At 45.2% G+C, this 23,838-nt stretch overlaps 1 protein-coding gene across 2 annotated transcripts in view; it reads left to right on the forward strand.

Annotated features, from left to right (window-relative positions):
• DOCK1 (dedicator of cytokinesis 1) overlaps positions 1 to 23,838 on the forward strand; it is a 546,606-nt gene that overhangs the window by 461,343 nt on the left and 61,425 nt on the right. For both annotated transcript variants that reach the window (XM_043926662.1, XM_043926663.1), the window contains exons 34-38: positions 6,050 to 6,135; positions 6,322 to 6,478; positions 13,944 to 13,984; positions 15,279 to 15,369; positions 19,599 to 19,718. In XM_043926662.1, the coding sequence (XP_043782597.1) occupies positions 6,050 to 6,135; positions 6,322 to 6,478; positions 13,944 to 13,984; positions 15,279 to 15,369; positions 19,599 to 19,718 (495 nt within the window). The remainder of the gene's footprint in view (positions 1 to 6,049; positions 6,136 to 6,321; positions 6,479 to 13,943; positions 13,985 to 15,278; positions 15,370 to 19,598; positions 19,719 to 23,838) is intronic.

A 23,838-nucleotide genomic window follows, 5' to 3' on the forward strand; every position in this document is an offset into this window, starting at 1 on the left:
TTGGCACCTGTTTTTTGAAGAATTCCATGCCTTCTATCTTTGGAAAATACAGAACTAACAGCTAAGAATTGCAGCAAATGGCCATGTGGGCTCTAGACCATTAATAAAAATGGGGTGGAAAAGACTCCACAACAATATAGTGTTTTCGGTCACAGAGCCATTTTCTGTCCTCTTCCTGAGGGTCAGCAAAATGCCCCAAGACTTCCAGAAATTCCTATTTAGTTGTAAAAAATTATAACATGAGTAATCTTTGTGTCCTAAATGTTTGTGAATTCCTGTTTGAATAATCTCTTCCTGCTGCCCAGGCTGGTTACCTTAAGCAAATAATTGAATAAGCCCAGTGGGTGTTGGCAGCTTCTGCCTCTTGGTGGCAAAGCCAATGTAGTTTGCACTGTAATATGAATGTGAATATGTTCGGTGGTGATTTTTTGTTTATTCTTCAGTTCATTGGGATTTTGTTGATTGCTTTATTCTTGCTTTCATTTAAAAAATAATGCTTGATTCTGTTGTTTTGGATGCTTAGAGAGGAAATATGGCCCCCAAATTAGGCTTTCATTTCACTGAACCCCAGGCTCAAAAGTGGTCCAAGAGGTCATGGAAACTAACACCCTGAACTCTGAGAGTTCTGATGACACTGGATCCTGTTACTATTATAAAAGCTTTTCCAGCAAAGAGGTGCCGGAGTGTGTGCACGCGAAGTCGCTTTAGTCCTGTCTGACTCTTTGTGACCCCTGGACCATAGCCCACCAGGCTTTTCTGTCCATTGGATTCTCCAGGCAAGAATACTGGGGTGGGTTACTATTTCCGGCTCCAGGGGATCTTCCCGACCCAGGGATTGAACCCACATCTCTTACATCTCCTGCATTGGCAGGCGGGTTCTTTACCACTAGCACCACCAAGGAAGCCCAAAGATCTGCCTAGACTCTCATAACCCCCTTTAACCCACAGGACTTCTGTGCAGGCTTGCTCCTGGAGTCCACTGTCAGTGAAGACAGCCCAGGCAGTCCCCGGTCTGTGCTGTGGAGCAGAGGGGCTCAGCTGCACCTGTCCGAGGGTCGCCAGGTGTCGCCACGCAGCAGACAGTCCCCTGCCAGGCTGCTGCAGGTCTGGGGCTTGACTATAGGCTCCTGGGTGTTTCACAGAAGCTTCCAGGTCACTGAGCTGCCTGCTTGTTAGACCTAGAGGGATGTGGGGACTTTATCGATAGGACGTGGGCTGTGGAGTGCCAGAGACTAATTAAGTGTGTAATTAAGTTTACAGAGTGGTTAGGCGGGGGATGCAATATACCTCAAAGTCGTGGTGCGTCTGAGCACAAGGATTAACGGCTGAGTGATAGATTCGGGGGGCGTCAGTTACTCTTCAGGTGTCAACCTGGGAGCACGGAGCCCCAAGGGTGTGGGAGACCAGGATGCTCCCTGCTAAGCCTGTGCCTTCCTCTTGGCCATGTGATCCACACAGACAGTTAACTGACTTCCACCCACCCTACCCCAGCCTTCTAGTCATGCTAAAGAGAAGGGCGTGCTTCTGCAATGCTGTTGGCTTAGACAGTTCCATCTGGGGGCACAGAATGAAAGAGAATCTAATTTCTGGAGCTCTCTAATACCAGGGGTTGGTCTAAAACCTTGGTCAGACCTCCAGCGTCTTGTGAGATGCTTTTTTCTAAAAAATGCAAATTAGAAAAAAAAAATATACAAATTAGGACAAAGTGTAGCCAGACAGGCAGGCCCAGGAGATACTGTGGGTTTGGTTCCAGACCACCATGATGAAGGGAAATCTCAACAAAGTGAATCGCGTGAGTTTTTTGGTTTCACAGTTCGTATAAAAGTTGTGTTTGCACTATACGGCAGTCTCTTAAATGTGCAATGGCATCTTATCTAAAAAAGCAATGTTCATACCTTGATTAAAAATACTTTATTGCTAAAAAGGAAAAAGATATTTTATTGCTAAAAAATGCTAACCATCATCTGAGCCTTCAGTGATTCTTAAAGGCTGGTAGAGAGTTTGGAATATTGCTAGAATTACCAAAATGTGACACAGAGAACTGAGCAAATGCTATTCAATCAATGGCGTGGAGAGACATGCTCAAGGCGCAGACCTTCAGTCAGTAAAAGTGCAGTCTCTGCGAAGCACAGTAAGGCAGCGTGCAGTAAGAAGCAGCTTGCCTGCGCTCAAGTTTTCTTGAAGGGTCAAAGAAACTTTTGCTAATGTGCTTCGCTTCCCGCAGTCCTAGCGTTCAGCTTTCTCTCGGCTGTTGACCCATGTGGTGAGTTACCGGTTCCAACCTTCCATCCTGGTCCTGCCTTGCTCTGACATAACCCCAGATCTCTTCTCTAAACATGTCCCCGGATACCTGGAGAATGCAAGCCTGGTTTTATGCATTTATAAATGCAGTATAGCAAGAATGTTAAGTCTAACCCCCCACAGTAATGATGCATTCCAAACCAAGGAGAAACGGCTTTTAGATTATCCTGTACTGAGACCTTTCATTCCACGATCTCTTAAGTTAGAGCCGATAACTCATGGTTCATGTTGCATTGAGAGGTGAAAGCAATGGTTCTTCCTAAGTTAATTGAGTCGAAGATGATGTTAATGTCATACATTACTCCTGCGAGCATAGCTCCGTTCAGCCTCCACTGTGTTCAGCTTGACAGCAACCTTCTGAAAAGCCCTGTGTTTATACGTGGCCTCTTAGGTTTCATTTTCTCGTAGGGCCGCTGGTATCGGGTGCTTAGAGATGCTCTGTTCAATATTTTAAGTCAGACACCCTGTGGATATTTCTGTAGCGATATTAGTGTTTCAGAAAAGAGGGGATAATATAATGATTTTGCTTATCACATGAGTGAGCCTCTGTTACCTTCTGAGCAACACAGTAAACCCTTGCTAATTTTATCCCAAGCATAGAGAATCCTGTTTCAAATTACCAGACAGCATGTCTTTACAAGTAAGATAATAAACATGATTTTTAGAAAACCAACCCTGCTCTTTCAGCAAACGTACTTTCTCCAGTTTATTTGGACAGGATCATTTCATCCTGATTGTGATAACAGTTCAGAGCACAGGAGCGAACTGATGCTAGTATATTTGGTGAAAATTGATGAAGGCCCTGGCATTTGAGGCTAAGCTGCAGATCTGTGGAATTGAATCTCGCTGATAAACGGGATAGGGTTGCCAAGCGCTTGTGCAAATTACAGAGTTTAGACTTGAGGTTAGTGAAATTAGGATCAGCTGTGTTCTTCTGATTTACTTATCATTCATCCACTCTTTTTAGAAAACATTAAATTCATCAGTCAAAATTTGATAGGCAGCCTGCTTAGGGAGCTGGAGCCTCCTTTATTGCCCTTGTTTTGTGGTAGTGAGGTTTGTGGAGAAGCAGAGAAAACATGCCATTTCCAGAAAGCAGACTCTAAATTCAAATACCTTCTGATTAACTAGCGATGAGCAATTTGAAGTGCCGATGTGTGTCTGCCTGTGTTAGGATGAGGTGTGTTTTTCTTCACTCTCTAAGCCTTCTTTGTTGTATGCTCCTTAAACATGTGTGAAATTGAATTGTGTGTTTCAATTAAATTTAGTCTTATTTTACCTCGCAATGGTTTCTTCTGAAAAATCAGCACTCACCACTTAATTGCTGGCATCCCCATCATGGTGCCATCATGGAAGATGGGGCTGCCTTGAAATGCCAACTTTTGGTCCAGTAGCAAGCCATTTCTCTTGTGCTAGTCTCCAGACAGAACCAACTTTTGCAGAGTTTTTTTCTGCAAAGAGAAGAGTAATAGTGAGTTAGTATCCAACAGTTCTTATTATATAGTAAAAGTCATTCTCCTGAGACCTCAGGTGAACCAGAAAAAAATGCAACTCATTCTTTCTTCTTCAGTAGAAAGAACCATCTTTTTTTCCTCTGTTTCTAAAATCCCTGAACTTCTTAAGCCCAACAGAATCAAAGAGGGTGTTTACTGGGGGGAGGAGACAATGGAGCAGATCAAGAAGAGAATTGCAGGGATTTACTGAAGTCCCAGTTTTTGTGATGTTGCTAAGTCCTTGATGTCAAGCACGAATCAATACTTCTCCCCAGTCCTGTTTTAAGCCTTTGTTTCATCCATAGCGTGATAAAACTGTGACTTCAGGCAGCATGTCCCGATCAAGGTCGTGCTTTGAGGCTGCTCCTTGGGTCTCTCAGCCCCCTTGCCTTCTGCTTCACAGGGATGTCACTGCGGGTTTCACGGCAGCAGTGGGGCCCCAGGTCCGCAGTGCAGTAGACAGTGTCGGATGGACCAGTTACAAGCACTGCAGTGAGAGCGTTCACTGCTTGGCTTGTGTGGCCAAGGTTGTATCTTGGTAACCTACTGGCCCGCTGCTTGGGGGCCCTATTAAGTCCGCCCCAGCTCCAGTTTAACACCAACTCTATGCAGTAATTTCTGTGTACATAGCATATTCACCCCATTAGATCACCCATGCCAGGGGCTATCCTAGGGGCTGGGAATACAGCAGAGACCAACAGAGAAGAAAATTCTTCCTCTCATGCAGCTTAAATTCTTATGGAATCCCAATAACAGCGGGGGACTAGTTGCCTGGGAAAGCAATGTCTGAGCATATATTTTAAGGGGATCCCGCTAGAGATGATCCTACTAAGTGGAGTAAGTCAGAAAGAGAGATAATGTCATAGCACATCACTGATATGTGGAATCTAAAATATGACATGGATGAACTTACCTACAAAACAGAAATAGACTCACAAACCAAGAGAACAGGCTTGTGGTTGCCAGGCGGAAGGGGAATGGGGAGAGATGGATGGGAGTCTGGGGTTAGCAGATGCAAACTAGTATATATAGAATGGATACACAACAAGCATGGGGAACTGTGTTCAGTCTTCTAAAATAAACCATAGTGGAAGAGAAGGTGAAAAGGAATATGTACATGTATAACTAAGTCCCCTTGCTGTCAGCAGAAATTTGCACAACGTTGAAAATCAGCTCTACTTCAATATAGTTTTTTAAAAGGAGGATCCCAGAGACCCTCACATACATGCCGTGTCTGCTCACTGTGTGAACCCTGAATTCAGCCCTCATTTCCTGAAGTTCCCCCTTTGCTCATCTTCTTTGGGTTCAGTGTGGGTACCTCATTTCTCAGGAACTAAAGCTCTCGCAGCCCCTCATTCCTACCTGTCCCACATCCGTGAGTAACTGCAGGGACTATTACCTGGCCGGAATCCCCATATTCAGGTGGCTCTGAATTGTGCCAGGGATGGGGATGGGGCCACGAGGATGTGGGGGGCGGGCGCGCACATCCATCATTATTACAGGAGTTATTTCCAGTCTGATCAGCCATGGAGTCCGTGACCTCTGTGAAAACATTTTGGAGATTCGCACCTCCCCAGGATGTAGAGTTGTTCTGAAAGCATGAGACAGACAAACCGTCAATCCTGAGGGTCCTGTCCCACCGTAATACGCTGGAAATCCAATCAGAAGCTTTGCAGGATTCAAGGAAAGGCCTGGGAGGGACCTTCTCGAGGTGTCTGCTGGTCTGACGTAAAGGCATTGCCCCTCTTGTTTTTACCGTTTGTCATCCAGGATGAGCTATATCACTGAGGTCCGTTAAGGCATGGCAGGGAAGTGGCCCTTTGCCTGTTTTCAGATTGCAGAGAACTCTGCTGCCAAGTGACACAGCGTCTGTTCTTTTCCAGGAACCGAGGAGCTATTTTAGTTGTTACTTGTTCATAAAGATGAAGTTTGGGACTTTTTTCTATGTTGCTCCTTGATTTTTTTCCCCTTACGATTGCCTTGTCTTTCTCTCTCTGGTGCTTGCTCCTGGGCTCAGAAGATGCATTGAGGCTTCATCAACCAGGGAGGGAAATGACAGATTCCCCCTGTGACAGGGGCCCATCAGTAACCCCCAGGGGTTCGAGAAGGGCACCTCTTAGATGAAATCAAGCTTCAAAGGTACAGGGCAACTCTCCAATGACGATCTGTGGGCGATTTATGTATTATTGACACTCAAGTCATGAAATGAAATAGCCACCATACTGATTATTTACGCTTCTTCTGTTTAATTATAGTTTGAAAATGAGATCATCACCAAGCTGGATCATGAAGTGGAAGGAGGCAGAGGCGATGAGCAGTACAAAGTGTTATTTGATAAAATGTAAGTGTTGATTAACAGTGGGATTTATGTCAGAATGGAGACAGAGAGACTGTAATTAGACAACAATGAACTTTGTAGCCCAGAAATAATTAAAAAGTGTTAATGATGGAAAATATTTTAAACTGCACCTCAGTCCAGTTTCTTTTTCTGAGTGTGATTAACAAGGTGTGTGTAATTATTTTTCAGCCTCTTGGAGCACTGCAGGAAACACAAATACCTCGCCAAAACGGGAGAGACTTTCGTAAAGCTTGTCGTGCGCCTGATGGAGAGACTTCTGGACTATAGAACCATCATGCACGATGAGAACAAAGAAAACCGCATGAGCTGCACCGTCAACGTGCTGGTGAGTGAGAGCTTAAATGTCCCACCTGTCCAGGAAGCTGGGAGACGAACCAAGAATTTCAGCGCTTCGGGACAGCTGGCCCCAGAGCTTTGCAGGGCCGTGTGTGGCTTCCTCCGCGTGTTTCCTCATCTGTTGCAGGGAACGAGGAAGGCAGGACTGTTTGCAGATCTGCTGTTTCAGCATGTCTGCACAATAAGCGTGTCTGTGCAACCGTCTTTGCTCTGGATATCTGCACAGCTATTCTTCCCCTGGTTCAGAAGATAAGAAGATCCGTCTTGTCTTGTAACCAGGGAGCGCCCTCAGTGATTACAGATCCTAAGTGGGGAGTTTGGGTGTGTTTTGTTTTAAATACTTATTGATGGCTGTGCTGGGTCTTTGCCTCAGTGCACGGGCTCTTCATCGCTGGGCGTGGACTTGCTCTGGTTCCAGTGTGAGGGCCTCTGTTGTTGCGGAGCATGGGCTCCAGGACGGGAGGTCTTCAGTCATTATGGCCCGTGGGTTCAGTTGCCCCAGCGGTGTGTGGGATCTTAGTTCCCAGACCAGGCATCCAACCTGTGTCCCCTGCATTGCAAGGTGGATTCTGAGCCCCTGGACCACCAGGGAAGTCCCCCTGAGTGTGTTCGTTACTAGGAGCCTTGTAAACTGTGTTGGGGGGAATGGTGGCCCCCGGAAGAGATGCCCAGGTCCCGATCCTCAGAAACGTGAACACGACCCTATGGAAAAAAGGCTCCTAGCAGCTGTGACTCAAGGTCTCGAGATGAGACCGACCTGGGTTACCCAGATGGGGTGAGTCCAGTGCCAGGTATTCTTTAAGGGAGAGAAAAGGAAATGACAGCGGCCCTGAGGAGAAGACCGGGTGAAGCGGGAGCAGTGATGCCAAGGATGCTGCCACAGCCAAGGAGCGCCCGGAGCCAGCACAGCTGAAAGGGGCAGCTCTCTTCCTGGAGGCTCCGTGGCCCTGCTGACATGGGGATTTCACTCTGGAGCCTCCAAAATGGTGAGAGAACACAGCTATTGTGTCAAGCCACCAAGATGGTGGCGATCTGCGGCACAGCCACCAGAAGCCCATGCGTGGCCACAGGAAGGCCCGGGTGAGCTTGGCCACCCGCACCCATCGGCCTCTGGCACAGCTGCGGTCACTGGACTTGGCCGGCTTCTGAGGACACCCCATTCCTGACGCAGTCGTGGTGCCTCAGGCAAGGCTGCAGGGCGAGGAGCTTTTAGGAAGCTTTACGGCAAGCTCAGTTGCCGGGAGTGGTTGGCAAACCTCATGGCCCTAAGGAGCCACGTGACCCCACGTCTGGCTCCAGAGTTCTCTGCCTCTCTCTGCATCTTCCTTCTCTGTTGCTCCCTTAAGGAGCCAGACAGACTGCTGGCCCTGGTAGCCTTTTCATCAATGTCCCCTGCCTGTCCCGATGCAGGAATGCCAGGAAAGCATTTCTTCTCTTTACTTCCCTGGATTGTCCTCATCACCACCTGATCGTTGGACAGCAGGTGGAAGCCCTGCCCTGACTTCCCCAGTTTGTATGGACTTGTGGGCCCTCTGAGCTCATGGGAATGGACTTTTGTGCCAAGAGGAGCAGGACACATCATTCATTCTTGAAAATCACCAGAGGGGTTTGGATTAAAAAGTTAAGCAAAAGGGAATACTTTTTACCTTCCTTCTACTTGAGTGTCAACACTGAATCTGAACTTTGCCACCAGGAGCTGGCCGCTGAAAGCTTGTGCAGTCTCAGCCCTGCGTTCTGCGGATGTCCAACCTGTTTTGGCCAGTGATACACATTTCGAGAGCAAGTTTTCTTTTCCTTGAAAATCTAAACATGGGGGACTTAAGGTTTCTGGTCCAGTACGTAAGGGAGCTTGGAAGTGGTTACTCCCATCCTCACTACAAGAAGAAAAGCTAGCAAACTGAAAATCAGCAACTCTTCTTAGAGTCGTCATCTTAGATCCCCTGGGAAAACGCCTGCTCCCCAAATTGGAGAGACAGGAGGATACAGAGAATCGCAGTTCCCTGGAGCAGAAACTGCCGCTGTAGCCACTACCTGACTCCTTTTAACTAGCACTTTCAACATAAAATTACAAGGTGTCTTAGAGGCAAAAGACACAGTTTGAAGAATCACAACATCAGATCTGGACTTGGACATAAGATTTTAGGATTATCAGACTGGGAATTAGCATGCCATGATTAACATGTTAAGGGCACTAATAGAAAAAGTAGACATTATGGAAGACCAGCGTGTCAGGATGGCCGAGTGGACAGAGGACGAGATGGTTGGATGGCATCACCGACTCAATGGACATGAGTTTGAGTAAACTCCGGGAGATGGTGAAGGACAGGGAAGTCTGGCGTGCTGCAGTCCATGGGGTCACCAAGAGTAGAACATGACTGAGGGAACAATAGCAACAGTGGAAGAACAGGTAACATAAGCAGAAAGATGGGAGCTCTCAGAAAGAATCAGAGAAAAATGCTAGAAGTTCAGAACACTTGCAGCATGAAGAATGCCTTTGGTCTCATCAATAGCCTGGACATGGTCGAGGAAAGATGAGTGAGCTTGAAACATCTAACCACATTTGCATGTGCTTCGTAAGAGTCTTGGACCACTGTTGGCAGTACCGGCTCCCGTCCCTGAGATCTGGCCCACTGGCTGTTTGCCTCTTGGCGCATATGTAGCCTGACTGTGCACTGGGGTGGCAGTGAGCTCTGCGCCAATTAAGGCCTCGATCATTTGTTCAAAAATGAGCCCAGTTCTTATCTTCCTGCCTTCTTTCCTCAGTCCAAAAGAATTTACTTTGATGATGCCAATGTGGTTAACACAAAATAGAAATCAGTATTTTTCTGCACAAGAGAAGCAGAAACCTTTTCAAAATCCTTCCCTACCATGGACATCCTTTTCTAGTGCTCCCTCTGCTCTTTAAGGGGATCTGAGAGGCCCATTTGTGTCCTGAAGGAAGAATTATTACTATGTTGATGAGGTTTCCAGCTTTGATGATTGACTACTATTAATCTTTGTTTCAAGCACAATCTTTTTGAGTGCACCAGGATGCAAAACCTAGTGGAAATATGGTGATGAACTCTGAACAGGGCCTTTTACCAGAATCAGAATCAGGGTCAGAACAGTAAGCATTTGTGAGGACACCTGAGCTCATAGTTCCTGACGTTATACCCTGTGTTCCTCTCTCATCCTGAGACTATCTGACATCGTTCACTTCCTTCAGCTTGAAACATCCTGAATCATCCCATGAAGAGTCAAGTGTTCTGTTCTTAACCATTTCCTGGGGAGGATGGATTCCAACCTATCATGATTCTTTCATTTGAAAAATATAATAGATCTCTGGATTTCAGAGAAACGTAACTAGATTCTTACAGGTAGATGTTCTGTCTCATAATATTCACTGCTAAGATTACATTTAATCTTATAAATATATTTTTAACCTCCTGGTCCATTTTTACCTTTATCTTGGTACTTATGAAACAAATAGAGTTTCATAGAAACGAATATGTCTTTCTCACTTCAGTTCAGTTCAGTCACTTAGGCATGTCTGACTCTTTGTGAGTCCATGGACTGCAGCACGTCAGGCTTCTCTGTCCATCACCAACTCCCGGAGCTTACTCAAACTCATGTCCTTTGGGTCAGTAATGCCATCCAGTTATCTCATCCTCTGTTGTCCCCTTCTCCTCCTGCCTTCAGTCTTTTCCCAGCATCAGGGTCTTTTCCAATGACTCAGTTCTTCGCATCAGGTGGCCAGAGTATTAGAGCTTCAACTTCAACATCAGTCCTTCCAATGACTATTCAGGACTGATTTCCTTTAGCATTGAATGGTTTGATTTCCTTGCAGTCCAAGGGGCTCTCAAGAGTCTTTCTATCTTTAGATGAATATGGAGGTATAAACATATGTTTAGAAAGATATAAAATGTACTCAACTGATTACTAAGCAGAAATTCCCTTGAAATCCTAAGGTTAAAACCAAAGAACATAAAATATATTCATCAATAAAGAAATGTAAGCCCACTGCCAAATCTCCTTTAGAACCAGTGGTATTATCCTTTTTTTTATGGAGTTGGTGGAACATGCTAAGTTGTTTGGGCTCATTAACATCATATTCTTCCTATCACTTAAAAAAAAATAAAGATAAGAGACAGAGGCTGTTATCCTGGCCAGTAGCCTAAGTCCTTTAATTTTTTATAATTAAGCATTTTATTTTGTGTTGGAGGATAACTGATTGACAATGCTGTGATGGTTTCGGTGGACGGCAAGGGGACTCAGCCGTACATATCCACGTATCCATTCTCCCCCAGGCTCCTCCCATCCAGGCTGCCGCATGACATTGGGCAGGGTCCCTGTGTTCTACAGTAGGGCCATGCTGGTGATCCCTTTTAAATATAGCAATGTGTACATGTTTATCCCAAACTCCCTACTATCCATTCCCCCTGCCCCTCCCCACTGGCAACCGTAGGTTCATTCTCTAAGTCTGAGTCTGTTTCTTGGGGCTTCCCGGGTGGTGCTCGTGGTAAAACATCCACCTGCCAATGCAGGAGATGCAAGAAATATAGGTTCGATCTCTGGATTGGGAAGATTCCCTGGAGAAGGAAGTGGCAACTCACTCCAGTATTGTTGCCTGGAAAAATCCCGTGGACAGAAGATCCTGGTGGGCTACAGTCCATGGGGTTGAGAAGAGTCGGACATGACTAAGTGACCGAGCTCAGTATAAGTAGACAGACCTCTGCAAGCAAGTCTGTATACACAGTGGATCACAGTTCCCACTGGACAAAATGCAGATTTGCAATGAAGTAGAATTTCACTGTCCCCTTATAATCACACAATTTTCAGTTACTGGTAGATGATTTTGTTGTATGTCCCCTGGCTCGTCTACGCAATTGTCATATCTGTGCCTGAGAGCAGTAGAATCATTGTTAATTTACAAACATAAGTCAGGTACTTTGTGGCCCCTTTATAAGGTTAATTAAGGTGGTTGCAACGAGAATTCTAAAAATCTTATCAATAGGATGTGTCTTAGTTATGAAAGAGTACAAAACTGAAACGCAGTGAAATGCATGTGCTCTGAAAGATGAATGCATCGCGCTTTTGGAGTTGGGGGCCTGGTCTCAATGCGGTTGCTTGGAGAAACACAGCTGGCCGCGCTGGGATAGAGAGAGGACCACGGGGGTGGGGGCGCCCAGAAGTGGGGCTCCCGCTAAGCAGTGTGAACTTTTATACAAGGAACTCGAAAGTTTTACATAGAAATTGGGATTTGAGATGAGCATCCTTTGGTTCTAGGGAGGTTTTGAAGTCCTAGGCAGGGAACAGAACTCAGCACAGGCAGGAAATAAAGACATTTCCATATCTCGGAGAGGAATGAGAGTCGCATGATATCCCTGTTGTGAAATTGTAGAGGAGAATGATCAAAAGCTTCGGAAAGGATTAAAAATAGGAGGGCCAAAGAGAGCGGTGTGAAATTGTAGCTTGTAAACACTGGCGAGCTAGAGCTGGGAGTGAACAGCTCATCCTTCGCCTTTGATGTAGCTTGCCTCTGTTACGTGGCTCCGAGTTGCCAGCCAAAAATATCCTCATTACCCGAAACCAGGGGACACTCACAGCTGAAAGGCTGCAAAACGTGGAAATCTTGGTGCGTCTCTCTAAACGCACCCCCTCTTCCTCTCTGCGTGTATTTAGCATTTCTTTTCAGACAGATCGATAGTGGAAGCAATGTCTTTTTTTGGCTAATGAAATAAAACAGGCTATTTCATCTTCTTGGATAATTGCATGCGTTCATGATAGTGATATTCACTAGTTATCTCAGGCCCCCATTCTAGAGTTCTCACTTCGTGTGCAGGTGCCGGATTTCACACTGAAAGTGGCAGTGATGTCTCCATACCTTAGACCTTGTTAGGTGACTATTCTATACCTTTCGGTGCCTCATGTACAATAAAGATTTTAAAGTGTAGAGATTTCTCATAAAGAAATGTAACTGTATTAGCAATATTTATGCTCATCTGAAAATAGTCTACAATGTGTAGAATTAGGGCTTTCTTGGTGGCTCAATGGGTGAAGAATCCGCCTGCAATGCAGGAATCTCAGGAGACGCGGGTTCAATCCCTGGGTGGGGACAATCCCCTGGAGGAGCGCACGGCGACCCACTCCAGTATTCTTGCCTGGAAAATACCCTGGACAGAGGAGCCTGGCGGGCTAGCGTCCACAGGGTGGTAAAGAACTGGACGTGACTGAGCACACATGTAGGGTTAGCCCGTTGTTGATAATCGGCTGACTAGCCTTCCTCTGTCAGTGCTTTCACAAGGTGTTTTATTGAGCAGTGACCGGTTTTCATGCTGTGTTTTGGAAGGTCTGTCTAGACCAGCACTTTCCAGTAGAAATTTCCTGATGATGGAGATGCTCTTATGTGCACGCACAATTCCACACAGTGGCTGGCTCCATGTGACTACTGAGCCCTCCGAGTGTGTGGCAAGTGCAAGTTGATTTTCTCTTCGAGTACATGTGACCCGTGGCTATTGTGTCCAGTCAAGTTACAACACCATGTTGCCTTCTTAAGGTTCTTGGTGAGTGAGGCTAGACCCAGCGTGCTTTAAATCATGTTAATGATGCTTATTCCCAAATGAATTTTCTCCCACCTCTAATGAAATTGTAGTGGTTATGAATGGTTAAGATATCACGTCTTTGGGTAATGCTTTGTTTTAACTGAAAATGGGTGACTTTCAAATGACAGAAGTAGATTTACGCCATCATGGCTCTTATTTTTTAATTTTTAAAAATGTTTTGCCAGGCATTTTTTTCTTTTTATTTTATTGAAATATAGTTGATGTACAATGTTGTGTTCACTTCAGGTGTATAGCATAGATTCTTTTCCATTGTAAGTTATTACAAGATGTTGAGTATAGTTCCCTATGCTATACAGTAGGTCCTCGTTTGTTATCTATTTAGATGTGGTATAGATACACAATGGACTGTTACTCAGTCATAAAAAATGAAATTTTGCCATTTGCAACAACATGGATGGACCTAGAGATTATACTAAATGAAATAAATCAGATTGAGAAAGATAAATATCATATAATACCATTTATATTTGGAATCAGGGGAAAAAAAATGATAGAAATGAACTTATTTCTAAACCAGAAATAGATTCACAGACTTAGAAAACAAACCTAAGGTTACCAAAGGGAGAAACATGGTGGGAGAAGATAAATTAGGAATTTGAAATTAACATATACATCCTGCAGTATTTAGAGTACAGAAAACTTATTCATTAGAATTTCTTCCCCCCACCCAAAAAAAACATGAAGAGCAAAGTAAGTGGTTTCTGCATTTTATGTGAATTTATGGTTCAGATCCAAAGAGTTGGGTCTGTTTGTCTTTAACACAAGTTGGAGAATTGTGAATTTTTAATGTGCATGTGATACCTTTTATAGAACTGGTTTCTTAAGATAGTGTTGTGGTTTGATTTCTTTCAGAATTTCTACAAAGAGATTGAAAGGGAAGAAATGTATATACGGTACGTGAGCATCAGTCTTCTCTACACCCTTGACCTGTTGATGATAACTTCTGTCTGTCAGATCAATGCTAAAAAGTATTTTATAATCATAGGGGTTTATCTTGTAGGAAATTGGAGTTTTAATTTGGTGGAGATCCTGAAAGTATTGTCAAGCCTAGGGCAGTGTATCCAGGCAGATGTGGAGATCTGGGGGTGGAGGGGGTCATACTTAGTCAGCTCAGAAGAATTATTGCAAAGGGTTTTGTGATCATCTTGACTGACCCTTATAGCAAAAGGCACCACTACAGATTTTAGTGTTTCACAGAAAGCCATATGATCAAATGAGAAGTCTTGTTTTAACTTCATCAGAAATAAGACAATATTATGCCTTTTCAGTCTTTTCTTACCTGGATACCAAATTTTCAAGCTTTGTATTTTCTGCTGGATTTTTCTGCTTCACTTGCCTTTTTCTCTAGGATGTTGGACTATGATTGATACCCTCTTCATATCGGTCTCTTTTAGTGGCCGTGTCAATTTTAGCAAGATTACCACTTAGAAGACCAGAATAATTACATGATCCACATGGCATTAGTGCTTAATGATGGATTAGTTACATTCAGCATGGTTTTCTTTCTCTCTTTTTTTTTTTTTTTTTGAAGTCTCTAGTCTATTTATCTGTATAAAGAATAAACAAAGTCATGATTTTCTAACTTTTGATTTCTAAAACTTTTTAACTTTCTCCTTTAAAAGCAGTACGTGTGAATATAATAAACTTTGGGGAAAGCAATCAGTTTCTTTTATCCAAATGTAGGTTACTTTGTATTAAAAAGCCTCCATTTTTTTTTATGGCTGAAGAATTATTTTGATCACATTCACTGTGATCACTGGAGCTCTTTATTCTTATGGATTTGTATTTTTATGGATTTTGTGTGTGTGTATTCGGATTCAAAAGACATGTGAAAAATCACAATGAAACATTGTGTCAGCTCATTTCAAATATATGGAGAAAAGTCTGGAAAAGATGAGAAAGAATGAGAAAGCTTGAAACACGATTGTGCCTTCTTGGGCCATCTTCAGTTTTGTCTTGAAAAGAGAATACTTAAATTTTTTAAAATGTATCTATTGTTTTCTACTCTGGTTGATTTTTCTTAATGCTTTGTGTACCAGAAGCATCCAAGGCATTATGTATTGTGAACTTTGTAAAAACAAAAGTATAGAGATGATTTACTGTTGAAGGTAGAATTTTGCTGTTGCAGTTCTCAACACAGATTATCTTGTGACGCTTTTAGAATATGCCTGTGTTTTATCATCTCAGGTATTTGTACAAGCTCTGCGACCTGCACAAGGAATGTGATAACTATACTGAAGCCGCCTATACCCTGCTCCTCCATGCAAAGCTTCTGAAGGTAGTAAAATTTACCGTATCCTTTTACGATCCTGTTGTTATAAATTATAAGATCATTTAATATTTGATTTTCCCATGACAAATTTTTAGTAAACCTGTAACTTAAGATTTTATGGATATTGACTCAATGCAGCGACATTAACAAAGAGAGTTAGGAAGTACTTTGATTATAGATTTGACTCCACTGAATGCAAATTTAACAAGATGTCAGAACAAGTTATCACCGAGCATCTTAAACATCCATCATTAGTTTGTCAGCTTGCAGTGAGTTAGGGACCCTCTGTTTCTTTATTCCTATCAACGGACCCAGTAATGCTGGAAAGCAACATCAGTAAGAAGGAATTTCTGTGTTAGAACAGCTAAGAGGATGAGCCCACTGCTCGTAATCTTAGAGAACGGTGTAGGGACCAGATCTTGACTTCTCTCCCCCTGTGTTCTGAGGGCGTCCATGGAGATCTCCTGTTGGTCCATCAGTGCTTGGGGTGTTGCTCCTGAGATTGAGTCTGGGTTGACAGCTTTCAGTTCTCAGTGATCATTTGGTTATGTAGATGGCTGTTGACTTTGGGGGGTGTGTGTGTGTTGCCATAATATATTCATGTTCTTTCCCATGTCCAGTTTCAGCCCAGTTAGTCTTACAGAGTGAACTCACAGTAAACAGCTGGGTGGATGTTTGTATTGATGGATGGAAAGATGGAAGTATGGGTGGATGGATGGGTGTGTGGGTGGATGGAGGGATGTGTGGGTGGATGAATGGATGGCTTTGTGGATGGAGAGATGGATGGATGTGTGGATGAATGATGATTGGACGAGTGGGTGGATGGATGGGTGTGTGGGTGGAAGGCTCTCCAGGTGAGTAGTTGGATAAATGAGGAAATTTCTTTACAACTTCTAGTTTTATATTTTAAAACTTTAGCAAGTCACTAGATCATCTTTTCCATTATATCCTCATGAGAAATTGAAAAATTATGAACTAGATAAAGAGGAACAGCTATGAGAATTAGAATTAAGTTGTGTCTCTATGTAAAGACTACTTATTCAAGAAATCCTGTGTCTAAACTCAAGCCAGTTCCCCCTCTTAGCGTCTGAGCCGCCAGAGAAGCCTGAATGAAAGAAAACCGCGTGAGATTATGCTAAAGATGTGCAGTGTCTGTTGAACGATGAGAGGACTAAGGCAGAGGCCACGTCAGTCAGCGAACCTCCAGCCAGAATCTCCCAGCCCCTGGCCCAGCCCTGAACTCTCCAGTAGCTTGCGTGACACTATAAAAAAAGAGCTGGAGTGTGGAGATTTACCGCTGCCTGAAAATGAGAGTCCATTCCAAACCAAGCACAGTAAAGACTCAGTTCAATCTGAACCTCCTCTCTAGTCGTCCGTGGTAGCCCTTTGGTTTTGCACCACATAAAACTCTGCCAAGGAACGTCATTTCTGAAGCTAGGAATTCCAGCTGGGTCACTGCACACCAGCTGTCCCACTTCGAATTCTAACGGCTTTCATTTGTTAGAAACCCAAATTTTAGTAACAAGGCCATTTTGAAACTACAGAAATATTTCTTTTACACCAGGGAAATTAAAACGGGGTTGACAAGCTGCTGGGCCACGCTTGCTGTCTCTCATCGTACATAAACTTTTCTGTGGTATGTGGCTGTATATGTGTGTGTAAAGTATCATTTATTTAATAATTGCATTTATTGAGCATAGTCGGGCTTTTCACAAATGGTACAAGGATGTTTCACAAACCAAATCAGTCGGCCCATTTCCATTATCTTTTTCACTGGGGTTTTGAATTTTCCAGTTAAATACACATAATCGTTCTCCATATCTTTTACATCATTACATTTTGCAATTTTTCCTAAATATGTTTTGATATTGCAGTAAATGTGAATTCATGCTGGTTAATCAGCACTCTAAAGAACGTTACTTGTGTCTTTATGAAAATTCTTCACCATGACTGATATGGTCTTGTTCGTGAAGTAAAAATCCTCAAATAGGATCTTCTATTTTGGTTAAGGCTATTTAAAAAAAAAAAAAAAAGGCAATAAAAACATCAGCCTTTAGCCTTTAGCAATGAAGTTATTTCATCTTAATGTTTAAGTGGAAGGTATAAACCATAACTCCTTTTGGTGTTTAAAATTTTTTAGGTGATTTTAAACTCCAAGGAAGTTATATGACCTCTGAACTTTCTTAGTTATCTTATTGTAGTTACAGTTCAGAATCTTGTGCACTTCTTCTACCCCTCAGAAGTCGAAATCCGGCCACGTGGTAAAAATGCCACAATCAGTCGAGTTTGTAACTCCAGGTTGTGGTTGGGCTACACACGTCTCGTTTGAAGGTGGAAAACTTTGTGGTAGTCTAAAGCTTTCTCATTCTTACTTGACACCTGGGACCTGGGGAGCCCTTCTGGCCCTGTGCCATGCATCCTGTCCCATGGACCCCTGGGGTCCAGCCTGGGGCGCTCCTGGGGTGCCCAGAGCCCCTCTGGCTTCCGGAAGGTGGGGGGAGTGTGTGCTGTGAAAGCCAGCCTCTTAGGGAGCCCTGCGTGTTCCCCAGGCCTCTCCTCACCGTTTTTGCAGGCCTGTCCCTTGGGCCTTTCCCCCTGCCCCAGTGCTTCCTGTCCATTTGTTGTGCCCCCTGAAAGGTGGCCCCATGGCTGGTCCCATTGCTCCATATGTGGCCTTACCAACCCTGGATCTGGTGCCCCACAACTGCGCTCCAGGCAGCCTGCAAGCTGCTGCTTTCTTGGCAGAATACCCCCCCGTCTTCTCATAAGATTGGGTCAGACATCACCTCCAGAGTCGAACCGATGAGCAAGCCCACCCCAATTCTCTACCCCAGGGAGCCTCCTCAGACCTCTTGTCCTGCCTCCTGCCCTTAGAAAGTGAAAGTCGCTCAGTCGTGTCCGACTCTTTGTGGCCCCGTGGACTACACAGTCCCTGGAATTCTCTAGGCCCGAATACTGGAGTGGGTAGCCTTTCCCTTCTTCAGGGCATCTTCCCAACCCAGGGATCAAACTGGGGTCTCCTGCATTGCAGGCGGGTTCTTTACCAGCTGAGCCATCAGGGAAGCCCACGATGACCATGACAGGGTTTCTGCAGACGTACTCCTGGCGGCTCAGATGGTGAAGAATCTGCCTGCAGTGCAGGAGACACAGGAGACACAGGTCCAATCCCCGGGTCGGGAAGGTCCCCTGGAGAAGGGAAAGGCAACCCACCCCAGTGTTCTGGCCTGGAGAATCCTGTGGCCAGAGGAGCCTGGCGGGCTACAGTCCGTGGGGTCGCACAGAGTTGGACATGACTGAGCTACCAGCACTTGCACTTGCACTTCCATTGTGTTTCACTGCTGTGGTCTGTAATCACACTCATCCTTGACGTAGTGCCTGGCACATTATTGTTGTTTAGTTGCTCAGTCATGTCTGACTCTTTGCCACCCCGTGGACTGTATCCCACCAGGTTCCTCTGTCCATGGGATGTTCCAGGCAAGAATACTGGAGAGGGTTGCCATTTCCTCCTCCAGGGGATCTTTCCAACCCAGGGATCAAACTTGTGTCCCCTGCATTGGCAGGAGGGTTTTTACTGCTGAGCCACCCGGCAAGCCCATGCCTTGCACATAGTAGGTCCCCACCAAACACTGAAGTTTATTGAACTTTACATTCAGTGCCATGGATTTGTTGAGCATAAGTTCAGGAGTTTAAGTGTTAAATGATCTCGCCTTCACCTGGGGTGTCTCCCCTCCTTACTGAGACCTCTGTGCATCCCTCCTTGGTACAGTAAGTCCTCTGTCACATCTACGAACACCAGCTGAGCCCTGATTCGTGTGGGATCCACGTGCCTCCTGCTGTTGATTGGAACACTCGGCAGCACAGGCGCCGGGCCATCGCCTGGGGAAGCCCCACTGGAGGCAGCCGCAAATCACCCGGTGCCTCATTCACCTGGAAGGTTCCCAGGTTTCATCGGCAAGCTGACCGTTCCAGAACCTGCTGGGTCTCTCTTCTGTGTGAATCTCGACCAGCTTTGCCTTCCTCGTGGGTTTTCTCATCTTGAAGCCTCTGCACAGGGGTTCTGTCCGCAACTCCAGGCCTGAAAGCCTGGTGACAGCAGCTCCAGCGGTCCCCAGAATCACGGCTGGAACGCTGCCCTGAATTCAGGGCTTCCTGTGCTTTCTGAGCCCAGGGGAGGGAAAGGTCACAGGGGCCGGGCCCCCCACCCCAGCCACCACTCACGTTTGCTTTTGCCTCAGTGGTCGGAGGACGTGTGCGCGGCCCACCTCACCCAGCGGGATGGGTACCAGGCGACCACCCAGGGGCAGCTGAAGGAGCGGCTCTACCAGGAGATCATCCACTACTTCGACAAAGGCAAGGTAAAAAAAAAAAAATGCAGTTTTTCTGTTGTTTTCTTTCTTTGTGTGCACCTTCCTGCCATGTTGTAAACACATTTTTTTTCACACATGGTGTTTGTGGAACCAGAAATTTGTTGCAGATTGTATATCTGAAGGCTTTATGCATGGCCTTCCAGCTGGTGCTTCTAAGTAGAAATCCTACCAAAAAAAAAAAATTAATCACCCTTTTGTAGATGCTCTGCTGAAAGTCACGACTGCGCATAAGGATTTTTATAGTCCTTGCAGAGGAGGCTGATTTGGGGAAATTTGGGCTTCCCAGGTGGCGCTACTGGGTAAAGAACCCAGGGCACGTGGCAACTCACTTCTGCATTCTTGCCTGGAGAATCCCATGGACAGGGGAGCCTGGTGGGCTAATGATACACAGGGTCACAAAGAGTCGGACACGACTGGCTGTGAGCACCGTGCGTGTGAGCACACGCGCGCTGGCTGTGTTAGAGCTGATGCATTCCTTTGACAGGTTGAGTTTTTCTGTCATCACTGAAACATTAACCCCATGGCAAGACCAACGCTGCTCTTGTTGATGGCTTCTCCGTTAATCAGCTCAAACAAAATTATTTAACTGTTGACCTCTACTAAAAGGAAACCTGCCATCATTTTAATCAGCCAGCAATAGAGCTCATCACGGTAGTTCATGTGATTCAGATGACTAGTAACTATTTTAAAAAGGTGGGGGTCTCCTTAGGTCTTCCTGGCACTTTCAGTGCAGGGACTGTAGGTTCAAGTCCTGGTTGGGGAACTAAGATCCCATGTGCTGCAGCCAAGAAATTAATTAATTAATTAGCAGACACTTTAAGGGGGAAAAAAAAGGCTGGGAGTGGGAGGTTCCTTCAGTTCAGAAGTTGGTTTTTTTTTTTAATTTTTATTGAATGATAATTGCTTTACAGAATTTTGTCATTTTCTGTCAGACCTCAACATGAATCAGCCATAGGTATACATACATCCCCTCCCTTTAGAACCTCCCTCCCATCTCCCGCCCCATCCCACCCCTCTCGATTGATACAGAGCCCCTGACTGAGTTTCCTGAGCCAGACAGCAGATTCCCCTTGGCTATCTATTTTACATATGGTAATGTCAGTTTCCACATTACTCTCTCATACATCTCACCCTCTCTTCCCCTCTCCCCATGTTCTCCCCGTGTCCATAAGTCTATTCTCCATGTCTGTTTCTCCACTGCTGCCTGTAAATAACTTCAGTACCATTTTTCTAGATTCCATATATGTGCATTAGAATACGATTTTTATCTTCCTCTTTCTGACTCACTTCACTCTGTATAATAGCTTCTAGGTTCATCCACCTCATCAGAACTGACTCAAGTGTGTTCCTTTTTGTGGCCGAGTCATTTTCCATTGTGTATATGTACCACAGCTTCTTTATCCATTCATCTGTCAATGGACACCCAGGTTGCGTCCATGTTCTAGCTGTTGTAAATAGTGCTGCAGTGAACAATGGGGTACATGTGTCTTTTTTCAATTTTGGTTTCCTCAGGGTATAAAACCTTCCCCATACTGACTTCTAAGTTCATTCTGGACCTTCATCAGGACTCTTAACTCATCTTAGTGGCTCAGTCGTGTCCGACTCTGTGGCCCCATGGACTGTAGCCCACCAGGCTCCTCCATCCGTGGAATTTCCCAGGCAACAATACAGATGGGTTGCCGTTTCCTTCTCCAGAGGATCTTCCCAACCCAGGTCTCCTGCACTGCGGGCAGATTCTTTACCAGCTGAGCCACCGGGGAAACCCCTTTAACTCACCCTAGATGCCTGCTTTTTTTTTTTTAAACGCTTTGAGACAAGTGAACAGGGAATCCCATGAAGGCACTTGTATTCATTTCTTAGGACTGCAGTAACATAGCCTTGCCCTCTGGGCACCTTTAAACGTCAGGACTCTGTTCTCTCGCTGTTCTGGAGGCTCTGGTGAGGTGTGTGAGGGTGACTCTGCTCCTGCCTAGCCCTTGGTTTCTGGTGATGCTGGCAGTCCTTGGTTTGTGCATGTATCACTCAATTGCTGGCTCCTCATTCACAGGGAGGGTTTTCCCTGTGTGTGTCTCTGTGTTCTTCTAAGAACATTGGTTTGGATCTAAGACCCAAGCGATCCAGTATGACTGCATCTTAATTTGATTACATCCAGAGGCCCTGTTTCCATGTAAGGTCAGGTTCACAGATCCCAGTGGGTGAGACTCAGCATGTCCTTTGAGGGGACACAGTTCTACCCCCCGGCAGCACCTGTATCAGGGAAGGATGACGGCTGCTCTTTCTGTGGCTGTCATAACCAAACCCTAACATAAACCAAATAAAAACCAAAACCCATAACATAAACCAAACCCTTTTAAAACAATCACATGTGTTTTACTTGTTCCCCTCTGTCTTTGATATGGGATGGAAATCAAAATATTCAGAATAGCATGGGGATTGACCAGAGGCCACTTGGAAATGGTCGGTGAATTATACTTGGTCCCATAGAGGAGCAGAATATATGTCTTTGTAGAAATGAGATGGTTTCACAGTTAAAGCCAATTATTAAAATTGTATTAGCTTAACCAGAGGAATTTGGTTTTTCAACAAACTGCTAAAAAAAGTTGACCCGTTCATTTCCCCAGTGGCTTTCTGGCTTACAGTGTCCTAGAGAGGGGTGATCAGGTGCTATGGAATGGGCAGAACAGGAGGTGAGACCCTGGAGAGGCCCAGAAAGCCTGGCTGTGCGACTTTGCTGACGCTCACTCGGGGCTCTCACATCCTCTGAGAGCACTGACATCTCCGATCACATCTCCTTCCCCCACTCTTCATCTTCTGCCCACACCACCGCTTCTGAGGCCTCGTCCGCTGCGGCCTTTCCTGCCTCTGCCCAGCAGGCCTCTGCTGCTAGGCTTATTGTCACCTCTGCTCCAACGCCCATAATGCCCCCTTCTTTTCCTGTGCAGCATTCACCACAGTTTGCAATAATAGGTTGGGTACCAGTCCATCCTAAGGGAAATCAACCCTGAATATTCATTAGAAAGACTGTGGCTGAAACTGAAGCTCCGATACTTTGGCCACCTGATGTGAAGAGGCAACTCATTGGAAAAGACTCTGATGCTAGGAAAGATTGAAGGTGGGAGAAGGGGGTGACAGAGGATGAGATGGTTGGATGGCATCACTGACTTAGTGGATACAAGTCTGAGCAAACTACGGGAGACAATGAATTACAGGGAAGCCTGGCATGCTACAGTCCGTGGGGTCATAAAGAGTCTTGACAGGAGCTAGCAGCTGAACATCAATAATTTGCACACGTATTTCTTTAGCAAGCCTCCCAATAGACTGTGAGCACTATGAAGACAGAGACCACACATATTAATCCTGCGCATTGATCTAACTCTGAGACCAAGCTGGGCACATAATGCAGGGGGCATTTGTTAGATGGACAAAGAAATCAATGAGAGAATGAATGAACGAACAAATGAGTGAATACTCAGCATTTAAGGATCATTTCTGGCAGATGCGGGATGGTCATGGACAGTAAGACAGTTGGCCTTCAGTAAATAATACATTGAGGAACCAAGTGAGTTTGCTTTTTTTTTTTAAGCCAACGTCACCTTTTATGGGGGCTTCCCTGGTAGCTCAGCTGGTAAAGAATCTGCCTGCAATGCAGGAGACCCTGGTTGAATTCCTGGGTCAGAAAGATCCTCTGGAGGAGAGCATGGCAACCCGCTCCATTATTCTTGCCTGGACAATCCCCATGGACAGAGGAGCCTGGTGGGCTACAGTCCATAGGGCTGCAAAGAGTCGGACACAACTGATGGACTCAGCCCAGCCCAGCCCAGCAAAGCAGTTACCCCGTGCCAAGCAGTGTGCTGGATGCTGCCCGGGCGTTATGAGTCTCCATGGCAACTCAGGAAGGAAGGTACCACTGTACTTCCAGCTGAATATGACGCTTAACATTATTGTTAATAACAATATCAATAGAATAATATAATAGACCCACAACCATAGAAGCAGACTTGTGGGCTATCAAAAGGGAAAGGGTGGGCTACAATCCGTGGGTCAGAAAAACTTTGACACGGCTGAGCGGCTGAGCACAGCACAGCCCAGCTTCATGTGGAGGGAGAAA

Source organism: Cervus elaphus, chromosome 15, assembly GCF_910594005.1.
Source record: "Cervus elaphus chromosome 15, mCerEla1.1, whole genome shotgun sequence".
Taxonomy (NCBI): domain Eukaryota; kingdom Metazoa; phylum Chordata; class Mammalia; order Artiodactyla; family Cervidae; genus Cervus; species Cervus elaphus.